General features: G+C 43.6%; 1 protein-coding gene across 1 annotated transcript; it reads right to left on the bottom strand.

Moving 5' to 3' along the window:
• Positions 1 to 884: 884 nt before the first annotated feature.
• ESX1 (ESX homeobox 1) lies at positions 885 to 8,771 on the bottom strand. The gene is made up of 5 exons (XM_006876538.1): positions 8,690 to 8,771; positions 8,178 to 8,496; positions 7,698 to 7,703; positions 6,957 to 7,002; positions 885 to 1,268 (listed from the first exon to the last, which is right to left on the bottom strand). Exons 1-5 carry the CDS (start codon positions 8,769 to 8,771, stop codon positions 885 to 887), a joined length of 837 nt encoding a protein of 278 aa, XP_006876600.1.
• Between the last annotated feature and the right edge of the window lie 3,190 nt (positions 8,772 to 11,961).

Below are 11,961 nucleotides of genomic sequence, written 5' to 3'. Positions count from 1 at the left end.
TGGCATTGCTCAAAAGCAAAGGTTTTAATGAATACCACTTGTTTTAAAGCAAGCAAGTGACCCCCTTCACCCTTGACATTTTTTGTTTGTTTTTGTTTCCCAGCCTCACAGTTTCATGTAAATATGTTATCAACAAAGCAAAGAGCTGATGAGTTTCCTCCAGAAACATTAAACCAAAGGTTGCTTCAGTGTTTAAACAGCAGGCACTAGGGTTCTCACAAGGATTTTGAAAGTGACGAAGTACACTTGAACTGGAGCAGGAAGGGGAGAAAAGGTTCTTTCTGGCCTTGATGGCACCTGCTTTGAAGCAGCAGGATCACTGGGTAAGTGAACATCATTTGCAGGACCAGAAAGTGTGGCTGCCACCTTTTCATAAAGTCCAGAGTAGCCTCTTAAGAGGTTCCCCTTAGTATCCAGAGTATGGCTGAGCTTGTCAGCACCAATGGAGTTTGGCTCTGGCTTGAAATACATTGTTCTCTCACTAGGGACTCACCTTGCCCCATCTTGTACATGCATGACTACGCAAGGGAGCAGGATGAGACTGATGATGGGGAGGAAATACAAAGTCTGGATCTTGTAAACCTGCAATGGGCATGTGGGAAACTGCTGACTTGCAAGGTGTATTGATGGTGACTCAGGGATGTGAGACCCATGAAAGGAAACCTCCATACCTTCCCAACCCCATTTGACACACAAGAACAAATACATTGAACATTCTCATCTTTATTGAAAATATACAAACACTCCCTTCAAAAATATACTGGGCACTAACTTTGTTTGTTTATTCAACTCATTTAACATGCATTAAGTGAGTTACTTGAGATGCTGTGCAGTTTGCATCCTGCAGAAAAGCACTTTGGAATAACTGTCAGGAAAATTCAACTTTAGAAAATAGAACCTGGGGAGTGACTGTTGGAGACAGGGGCCCATCCCATGTCTACAGGGGCCAGCCCCAAAGGAGGAGCAGCCTGCATGGCTTGCATAGGAATCTCATGTAGCACAGGCGGCCCTAGAGATATAGGAGGCCTAAATGGTATAGGAAGCATTAATGGCACAGGAGGCCTGAATGGCATAGGAGGCTCAAGTGGTCCAGATGGCATAGGCAGCCTGGGTGGCTGTGGAACAAGAGGAACAGCTCTCCAAGTAGGCTCCATATAGGGTCTATCAAAGGTGACCCCCATAGACAGGGGGTGCAGGGCCATGCTGTGTTGGAGCGTCAGTGCTCTCTGATGTCTCCTCCACTTGGCCCTTCTATTCTGAAACCAAACCTTCAATCAGAGGGGGGAAAGGGGTTGGTTTAGTATATTGGAACAGTTAATAAATGTCCTGTTTGAAAAAAAAACCACACACATACACAGACAAAACTGCAATTGTTTATGCCATTGACATTTTAAATTATAACAGAAATTATCTCCTTATTGCTAAAATGTCTGGTATGATGCTGTAGAATAAGCACTGTACTGCTAACTCAAAGGTTGGTGGTTCAAGCCCACCAACCATAACTTGAAAACTCTATACAGGGTCACTATGAGTCAGAACCCACTGACAGCATTTAACAACAACAGCAGCAAAAAACCTGAGGAAAGTTAACTTTGCATCTCCTCCCTTCATTTTACCCTTAATGAGCAAGCTTAGTTCAGAACTAAACCTAATGATTTGCTGTTTTCCTTTCAATTTAAATATATATATATATATATATATCTACCACTCATTTGTCAGTTTGTTGTACTGTGGTGGCTTGTGAGTTGCTGTGATTCTGAAAGCTATGCCACCGGTATTTTAAATATCAGCAGGGTCACCCATGATGGACAGGTTTCAGATGAGCTTCCAGATGAAGACAGACTAGGAAGAGAAAGAGTGACAAACTACTTCCAAATATTTAGTCACTAAAAACCTTATGGATAGCAGAAAAACACTGTCAGATATAGTGCCAGAAAATGAGGCTGGAAGGCTGGGGAAGAGCTGCCTCCTCAAAGTATTGTTGACTGTGATGACGTGAATGGAGTAAAGCCTGTGGGGCCTTCATTTGCTGATGGGGCACAACTCAAAATGAGGAGAAACAGCTGTAAACATCCATTGAAAATTGGAACATGGAATGTATGAAGTATGAATCTGGGAAAACTGGAAGTTGTCAAAAATGAAATGGAACATATAAACATCGATATCATAGGCATTGGTGGCTGTGTGTTATGGAGTTGGTTCTGAATCATAGCGACCCTGTACAGGGTTTCCGAGGCTATAAATCTTTACGGGAGCAGAAAGCTTCATCTTTCTCCCGTGGAACAGCTGGTAGTTTCAAACTGCTGACTTTGTGGTTCGCAGCCCAATTCATAACCACTACGCTACCAGAGCTCTATTATCTTAGGCATTAGTGAGCTGAAATGGACTGGTACTGGCCATTTTCAATCTGATGACCACATGGTTTACTATGCCAAAAATAACAAATTGACAATGAATGGTGTTGCATTCATTGTCAAAAGGAACATATCCGGATCAGTCATGAGGCACAACGCTGTCTGTGATAGGAAAATATCCATGCACCTACAGGGAAGCCCAAAGGAGCTCTGGTAGCATAAGGTCGCTATGAGTTGGTGCCGACTTGATGGCACCTAAAAACAACAACAACAAACACACACACACACACACACACACACACATATATATATTTGTTGCTATTGCTGTTAGTGCTGTTAAGTCATAGCCACCCTGTGTAGGGTTTCCAAGGAGCAGTTGGTGAGTTTGTACCACCGAGCCTGTTGACCTTGTGGTCTAGTGTATTATTCTACAATGCCACACTGGACTCTGTCTCTATTTCTTTCTTTCTTCCAGTTTGTGGATGCCTATTGATGCACCAGCTTCCTGCTGTTAATTCTCCTGCTTGGTAACAGGGTAAAGGAAAGCTGGTCTCCTGCAGCAGACCATTAGTTGTTGAGTGGCCTCTGCCTCCCTTTCACTAAGAATAGTATTACTCTGTTTGTGGAAGACTGTGAGCATGGTAAAAAATGGATCCCATTTAAAGTCAAACAGAGAGAAATGGCTGCCAATTTGAAAAGCCCAAGCTACAAAGTGAGACCGAGAACTCCTCTAAAGCCTGATGCCTTGTTTTCGCTCTCCAATATTAGGATGTGGGATCCTTCTACTGCATGAATATATAATCTAAAGGCTAGAGTAATACCTTATTTCAGAAAGATACAAATGTACCAGTGGTAACATTTCTGTAAACATAGTCAAGGACCACTGTTATATATGCCAAGTTGTTGTTGGTTGCCAGTGACTAAGCTTCGACTCATGTAATATACTGATGTTGTTAAGTGTCGCTAAGTCGATTCCAACTCATAGCAACCCTTTATAGAATTTCCAAGGCGTAAAAAAACAAAAAAAAAATCTTTCTGCCACAGAGCGGCTAGTGGGCTCAAACTGCAGACTTTGTCATTCATGGTCCAGTGCTTATCGTATGGCGCCACCACACTCTCAATATATTGATATTAGCTCCATATTTCCCAATACTGGTTTCATAAAACAGGCCTACTGTATTTGAAAAGGAGTCCTGGTGTGGCACTTTAGGATAAGCACTGGACTGCTAACCAAAAGGTTGGTGGTTTAGATGTACCAGTGGCTCCCTGGAAAACCTATACAGAGCTGTTAGGAGCTGGAATCGACTTAAGGACACTGAAACTATTTGCAAAAGTGGAGTGAAGCAGATTAACAGTTTCTTGGGAGGAAATTCATGCTGTAATTTCAAAACAGATGAGAATACTCCCTCACCCCTATATTTATGTCTTGTGGCTCATTATTCTTTCAAAAATCCATGAAGAGGAGAACGCAACTCACTAAACTTCCCAGTGTTTCTTTTGAATTTGTCTTGCCTAATCTGAGAAAGTGAAAGTCTCATTCACCCAACCTAAGGCCAGACTTGTTATAGCCATACCTATAGAATTAGGATGCCAACCCATACCTGTGGAATTAGGATGCCAACACTCAGTGGCCTGCTTCACTGGGTTGCTTTTCGGGACATTTACTCTACTAGGTCTGCAGCCTGCTTCCATCACTGCAGTCCCACCCACCCACTGCTGAGCAAAGTTAACCAGCCCATCCTGGTTTTATTTTATTTTCCAGCAAATACTTTTTTGACACAGCTTCTATGATCTCAAATAGTCACCTTTTTGATCCCATGACCTACAAATTAAGTTCGAGTAAATGAAAACAAAAAAATTTCAAAATAACAGGTAAGATTCTGGTCTCGACTGAGAGCACTGACGCCCCACTCCAATCAAGTAAATCCTACTTTTTTTCCCAAAACAATATATGTGGAAAAGGGGAAGGGGGAGAACTTAAAATTTTAGAAAATTCCTCAAGAGCATATTTACATATACATATGGTTTGTTGTTGTTATTAAGTGCCATTGAGTCAATTCTAACCCACAGCAACCCTGTATAGGATTTCCTAGGAGCAGCAGGTGAGCTTGAACTGCCGACCTTGCAGTTCTAACGGCTTTGCAGTCTGGGGCATTAACCCACAACTCCACACCAGGACTCTATGCATTTGGTAGTGCCATAAAATGGAATCTGACTATAAACAATTTTTCTCTACTGTTTTTAATAATTTCCTAGGTTTAAACCCAGAGTCTTGGTGTGGCTCTGCATTGGGTGACAAGACTGGTTTGAATTGAAAGGTCGGAGGTTCATATCCCCCAGTTGCTCCTTGAAATCCCTAGACAGGGTCACTATGAGTCGGATCCAATTCGACTGCACTTAACAGGTGAAAACCCACTGCCAAGGATTACATTCTGACTCCTTGCAACCCTAATATAGGGTTTCCAAGACTAAATTGTCACAAAAGCAGTCTCATTCTTCTGCAGAAAGGCTGGTGGGTTTGAACTGCCGTTGCTGTGGTTAGCAGCCCAACTCTGAACCCACAGGACAACCAGGGCTCTAGGCTGTTGTTAAATGCCGTAGAGTCGATTCCAACCCATAGCGACCCTGTGTAGGGTTTCCAAGGAGCAGCTAGTGAGCTTCAATCACCAACCTTGGAGTTCAAATGACTGCAGTCTGACACATTAGGCCACAGTTCCACACCAGGACTCCAAGATGGAACTTTATTCAAAATGGCTCTTTTTGTTTCGTTAAGGCAAAATTACAAAGCTTGACTCCATTAGCACCATAATGTGACTTTATTTTAGCAATGTTCCACTGCCATCCAGTTTATTTTGACACATGGTGACCCTGTATAGGGTTCCCAAGGCTGTAAATATTTATGGAAACAGAAAGCTGCATCTTTGTCCCATGGAGCAGCTGGTGGGTTTGAACTGTCTATCATGTGGTTAGCAGACCAGTGTTTATCCTCAGTACCATGAGGACTCCTCAAACAATTCTAGTTGGGGTGACTGTGTGCTGTGAAGTCGGTTCTGACTCATAGTGGACCTGTATAGGTTTTCTGAGATTGTAAATCTTTACAGGAGCAGAAAGCCTCATCTTTCTCCTATAGAGAAGCTGTTGAATTCAAACTACTAACCTTGTGGTTTGCAACCCAATTCGTAACCACTACTCTACCAGGGCTCTTTTAAACTGTGCTTGTTTAGTGCCTTGAGTCGGCTCCGACTCATAATGACCCTGTATAGTGTTTCCAAGGAGTTGCTGGTGGACTTGAACCACCGACTCTACAGTATAAAGCAGTGCTTTATCCCACAGTGCCACACTAGATAATTAAAATTTAGGGCAGCCACCACTGTCTACACTGCTTTACACAACACTTAAAAACAACAGAAAGACCAGGCACTAGGACTTTATCTACTCCTATCAGTCTCAGTTTAACCAAACATACATTAATCAATCGTGTACTGTGGTCTGTGTGTGAATTATTCTGTTGCCGCAAAACCTATATATTTATATTTACTTTGCTAAGAGCTTATGCCTGGTTTTAAATATTCTGTAAAACAGTCAAGACTCTTCAATGCATTGATTTGAGTACTTCCTAGATTAGTTGGAGCAGTGTTAGGAGTTGGAATACACACACACATAACACAAATACACTCACGAGGGAGATTCAAAAAGTCCATGGTAACATGGAATTACAAGATAACAGAATTTTTTCATGAACTCTTAGACGCTTGTGTGTGTGTGGGTGTACCCCAAATCAAACCCACTATTATCAAGTTGATTCTGACTCATTGCAAGCCTATATAGGCTTTCAGAGGCTGTTAATCTTTATGAGAGCAGAAACCTCAGCTTTCTTCCAAGGAGTTGTGGTGTGTTTGAACTGCCAACCTTGTATTTAGAATCCCAGTGCTTATCCTACAATGCCACCAGGGCTCCTTTATATATAAATATACAGTTGTTGCTGTTATGTGCCGTGGAGTGTTCTCACTCATAGAGAAAACCTGCTAAAGCCGGATGGAAACTGTGTAAGACAGAAACCTGTCAGGGAAGGAAAATTCAAATATTTTATATAAATATGGAGGTATAGATAATTGGTAAGACTCCACTGTCAAAGACAGAAAACTTGCCAGGCATGAAAAACAAGACAGTCTTGTCAAGTTCCACGAAGATATGCAAGTATGTTTGTTAGTTGAATATAAGTTTCCACTGGATAATATAAAGTATACATGCTATGTATATTAGGAGAAGTTCTATTTTTTTCCCTTTAAGAAATCATGTTTTCTCTGGTAATGGGAAAATTCCAGAAGCTCAAGTTTACTTGTCCCATTTTTATCCCCTAAAATTTCCAATGTTCAACTGTTCCATGGGAGAAAGATGAGGCTTTCTGCTCCCATAAAGATTTACAGCTTCAGAAACCCTGTACAGGGTCGCTATGAGTTGGAACGGATGCCATGACACATAACAAACAACAACCACATGGAAAGAACAACACAACACACACAATTTGAGAATGTCCAGGTCCTGAAGAAGCATGTTTTAGAATGGCTGTACTGTCAAGTGGTATTTTCAAGATTTACTGACCTGCACTTTGGTTTCATTTATATCCAGGTGTTTTGCAATCGCCATTCTGAGGAGGAATTGAAAAATGTTTAGTATTTGGAATTATGCAAAACATTCGTGGAGAAAATACCATTATCTTCTCATTCTACTTCCTACAAACTTTTTGAAATCTCGGATATGGCTGCACATTTTTTGCTTGTTTTAAATCTCCAGACCCCATCCCTAATACTTTTTTTTTTTTTTTTTTTGGTAATAGAGGTTTAGAGTTGCTTTAGAGTGTTTTCATGTGAATAACTTAACTGTTAAATAAGATGAAAAAGGAAATGTATGTGAGAAACTGCAAGTATGTTTGTTAGTTGAATACCACTCAATTATTTTTTTCTATTTGTGGAATTGCAAAGAACTACCCCGGAAATCTTTCTTGGGAGATGATCCTTCTGCCACGAAAAAAAAAAAAAAAAGCCAAAACATCTTTAAATCAGTGGACGCTTTGAACTAGAGTAGAGGTAACTCCAAATATCATCAACCCAGAGCTCAAAGGAAATTATTTTTGACTCTTTGGCGGGTGAAGGCAGAATACAAACGGAACTAAATTCCACAGGGACCCATCCTGGTTCCCCATATCCCTGCCAAGTCAGGCCTGGCCCCAGTATCCAAGACTGGGGATCAATCATTGTAAAGTCCAAGGCTCAGCCACGTGATTGGAAAACTGCGCTCCACGTGGCAGGGTCTGTAATACAGAATGGAGAATGCTGCACTCACCTCCCGCTAAAAAAATTAAAATTCGCCAAAAAACAAACAAGCAAAAAAACCTCAACTTAGTAGACACCAAAAATAATATTATTCTTCCCAAGTGCTAACCATGCCCCACCCTGCTTAGCTTCCGAGATCAGACGAAATAAGAGCGTTCAGTGTGGTATACCCAAAGCCTCGATAAATATTATTTGAATGCAATATTTAAAACTTTTAAAACAACGAAAAAATTTACTATATGAATAAGTAATCAAAATCTTAAACAAATGGCAGGATCTTACCCTTCTCAATCGCTTCGAACTAGTACCGCCCTGGTTTCACAGCCCTGAACCCTGAAAGCCCCATAGGCACCAGCCCAACCAAGGAGTTCAAGAGTGGGCTTCCTGGGGGGTGGGGGAGTGGGGTGCCTTGGCTTGGGTTGGGGAAGGGCGCCCTAGGAGGAGTTCCAGCCCCGTGGAGAACAGCGCGTACCAAGAACAAGTCTCTTACCTCGCATGCACGTCGGGGTACGGAGTGCTTTCGAAAACTTTCTCCAGCTTCCGAAGCTGCTCCGCGGTGTAGGAGGTGCGGTAGCGGCGGTGCTCCCTCTCCCCGTTCTGTGGCCGGGGCTCAGCTAGGAGGCCCGCCGCCTCCTGTGGTTGCCTGGGCTCCTGGAAGTAACCACCTTGGCAGTCGTTGTTCTGGATGCCGTAAATTTGAGCGCCAGCGTAGCCGTCGCCTCCTGCAGCTGCGGCTCCAAGCACAGGATAGGGGCGCGCGAACTCATCTCTTTCCGCTAGAGTCAATCGGGACAAGGTACGCGAAACATCTGGGAAAGGAGAAAAGACAGAAAGAAAAAAAGACTAAGGCATTGTAGCTCAGGGAGCGTGGGCGGGAGGCTCGGGGCCACGACGGAAGAGCGACGGTGGTGGCCACGTAGAGTCCCGTCCACAGGACTTCTCCCAGGGAAAATTCATTTCCAGGAGTATTGCGCGAAGCACCGCCCCCGTCCAGGCACTGACCATCCGGTTCTTCCCTGTAAGGGCCAAGTCCCATGTCACGGTAGTTGGCATCATAGTGGCCATAGTTGGGTTGAGGCTCCATCCTAGGCGCTGTCGAAGAAGCTGTGCGTCTCAGTCTTTGGCACTGGTGGCAGCGGTGATGCCCTGATTGGGCCTGGGGCTGGGAACCGTTCAGACGCTCTTCTGGAGTCGGAATGTCTGGCGCGGAGGCTCGCGTTTGCGCTCCTTATATAGGGGTACGGTGCCTCCTGCAGAGTCAAAGAGTGCGCGCTCGCTTCCGACGGTTAGAAGGCTCACCATTACTTTTACTGGCTGTGAGTGGAACCTGCTGGCGCCGCGCACGAGGCTTGGGCGGATGAAAAAAGAGGGCGAGCGCGTGCAAGTTCTTGAGCACGCTTGTGTGGAGAGACACTGCGTGGAGAGCTGTGGCTCTAACTTGTAGTTTATTCGACTACTTCCAACCTAGAGCGGGGTACCTAGTTAGGGGAAGGGGCTGTGCTGGGTTGTGAAAGTAGATTTGGGTGCGTGTGTGTGGACGGGGTTCCTGGAGCCTTTGGACAATTGTTGGGGGAATATTCTTCCGCTCAAGCCTCGATGTTCCTCGATGTTTGTGGATGTTTTGCAGCTGGCGCGTGGCAAGGAGTCCTTTGCTTTTCTTGTACAAAAGACTGAGAAATAGGGCTGGGGCAAGCACGGAGCCTTCAGCAAGCCAAGCTAACTGAAGTCAAGTTGGTATGTTTGCACTTTCCCCCTCCGGAAAGTTGATAAATAATGGCTAGGAATGTCCAGTTCTGTTCCGTTTTCACCCATACCCCGTATATCTGATTTGAGATTAAAATGAAATTATTTTGCTCCGTGCTTTTTTCTTTTAGCAGTTCCGTTCCGTTCTCGCCTGAGGTCCTTAAATCAGGCTTATGATTAAAATGAAATTATTTTACTCCGTTTTTTTGTTTTTGTTTTGTTTTTTGGTCACGACACTGAAAACAGAGCTCGCGTATCTGGGGACTCTTTGGGGCTGGGCTTGCAAGTAGTCTGGGTGCTCAGATGCACGCGGCAAGCAACCAACAACCCCATGCTCCAAGGACTCTAGATTTTTAAGTAATGAACACAGAATGCAAATGTAGAAACCTGACAAGTGTATAATATCTTTTAGAACACTTACGCTACGATCAATGTAGGATTACCCTATAAGCAAGGTAAGCACCGGCTTACTACTTGTGTTTATTTAATTATCTGTAATGAACAACTTCACATTTTTTCAACACATCAGTGATGCTGCTTGTATATGCAAATATGCAAATATTGCAGCACTGCTGACAACAGCAAAAAGATGGAAATGGGGATAGTCTAAATGCCCATCAAAGATAGAGTGGGTAAACAAACTGTATGTACACACAATGGAATACTATGCAGTACAAGAGAGTAACAATCAATCTGTGAAATGCCTCATACGGAATATGGATGGGTCTGGATGACATACTGAGTGAAATCAGCCAGTCACAAAAGGGCAAATGTTGTATGAGACCAATATTTTAAAAACTCAAGAAAAGGCTTTAATACTAAAAGAGACGTTCTTTGATGGTTAACCAGGGGTGGGAGGAAAGGGAGAGTAATTCACTGGCTAGAGGGTAGACACATGCTAACTCTTGTGAATGGAAGGGCAATATGCAAGAAGAGGGATGTTGGTGAAAGAACTATAAGGCTAGATGTAGACCCAGGGAGGTATACAAGGGCTAAAGGGGATAGAGGTAAATAGTGATATATACACAACCATGGAACAACAGTGTTCTGTGAGTAGATACAGGGACAGACACACAGGCTGAATGGGTATGGTGGTGGTGGTTATGTGCTGTGGCGTCGGTTCCGACTCAGAGCGACCCTGTACAGGGCTTCCGAAGCTGTAAATCTTTATGGGAGCAGAAAGCCCCATCTTTCTCCCGCGGAACAGCTGGTAGTTTCGAACTTCTGACCTTGCGGTTCGCAGCCAAATGGTATATTTTTATTTCCCACAAATATGTGGAGTTTGAGGGAGGATATTTGTACATGGGTAACCACAGGGTGGAAGCCGGAAGGCTATTGTTGCATGGAGGGGATTACAATCATTGAGATGAAACAAGGCATATGATTTGTTGAATGTAAAACTGATTATCTTGTCTGTAAACCTTTACTCGAGTTTCAACAACAACAACAACAACAATAATAATAATAAAAGATGCTGCTTGTAGATGTGACTGGCTTCTCCCAACCCCACATGGCACCCTCTTACAGATTCCAAGCCTCTTCAAATTTGTAATCCCTCTTAGAGACAGAGTACCCAGTAAGCACGGGTTTACTTGTGCTTACTAATATGTAGTGAACACTTCCTTATGTTTTTCAGCCCATGTGAAAGTGTTCACTACAGATTAGTCGGTATAAGTAAACTCTTTCTTACCTTTCTTACTGGGTAACCTGCCCCTGCCTACATTACACAGATCCCTTCCTTTGGTTGTTAGTGATGGTTATGTACCATAGAGTCAGTTCCCATTCACAGTGGTGTTGTATAGGGTTTCTGAGGCTGTAACTCTTTATGGGAGCAGAAAGCCTTATTTTTTTCCTCCCTTGGAGCAGCTGGAAGATTCAAACTTGTACTTAGCAGACCAACTGGTAATCCACTGTGCTACCAGGGCTCCCTTTCCTTTGGTTAGTGGCTCATACAACTTTCCCTGTGCTTACTGCAACCGGATCTGCAGGGGCCTACCTAGAACATACTCCAGGCGGGTATACACCCAGACTTTTGCTGTAGACCCAGGAGAGTTTCCACCTTCTCCACTTTCCACTTCCTCCTCTCACTCTTTCTCCAGAACTATTTTCCAGAATGCTTGCCTCCCACTGATGGTTGTTGAGTGCTTTTAGACATTTCCAACTCATAACTACCCTGTATAGGGTTTCTGAGACTGTAAATCTTTGTGAGAATCAGAAAGTCTCATCTTTCTCCTGCCAGGGCAGCTGGGGGCTCCAACCGCTGAACTTGTGGTTGGAAGTCTAGTGCTTATCCTACAGACCCACTGCCCTCCCCACCCACTAATTATTGTTGTTACTTAGTGCTGTCAAGTTGGTTCCCTCTCAGTGACCCAGTATATGGTTTCCAAGGTGAAGCTGGTGGTTCTGAACCACCGACCTGAAGTTCAAACCAACCTTGCAGTCCAGGGCTTATCCTATAGGGCAACACCAGGACTCCTTCTCCACTAATTGGTATCAAATAAAAAAGGGTCAGAAGGCTCTACAGTATTCCC

Source organism: Chrysochloris asiatica, unplaced genomic scaffold, assembly GCF_000296735.1.
Source record: "Chrysochloris asiatica unplaced genomic scaffold, ChrAsi1.0 scaffold00389, whole genome shotgun sequence".
In the NCBI taxonomy this organism is placed as follows: Eukaryota; Metazoa; Chordata; class Mammalia; order Afrosoricida; family Chrysochloridae; genus Chrysochloris; species Chrysochloris asiatica.
Note: the sequence above shows the minus strand (reverse complement) of the source record. Positions and strands in the feature narration are given on the sequence as shown.

Coding starts and splice junctions, on each gene's coding strand:
- ESX1 (XM_006876538.1), bottom strand. CDS start 8,771: ATGGAGCCTCAACCCAACTATGGCCACTATGATGCCAACTACCGTGAC. Junction 8,497..8,689: donor TTACAGGGAAGAACCGGATG/GTCAGTGCCTGG, acceptor CTCCTTTCCCAG/ATGTTTCGCGTACCTTGTCC. Junction 1,269..6,956: donor TAAATGAAACCAAAGTGCAG/GTCAGTAAATCT, acceptor CTCTGATTGAAG/GTTTGGTTTCAGAATAGAAG.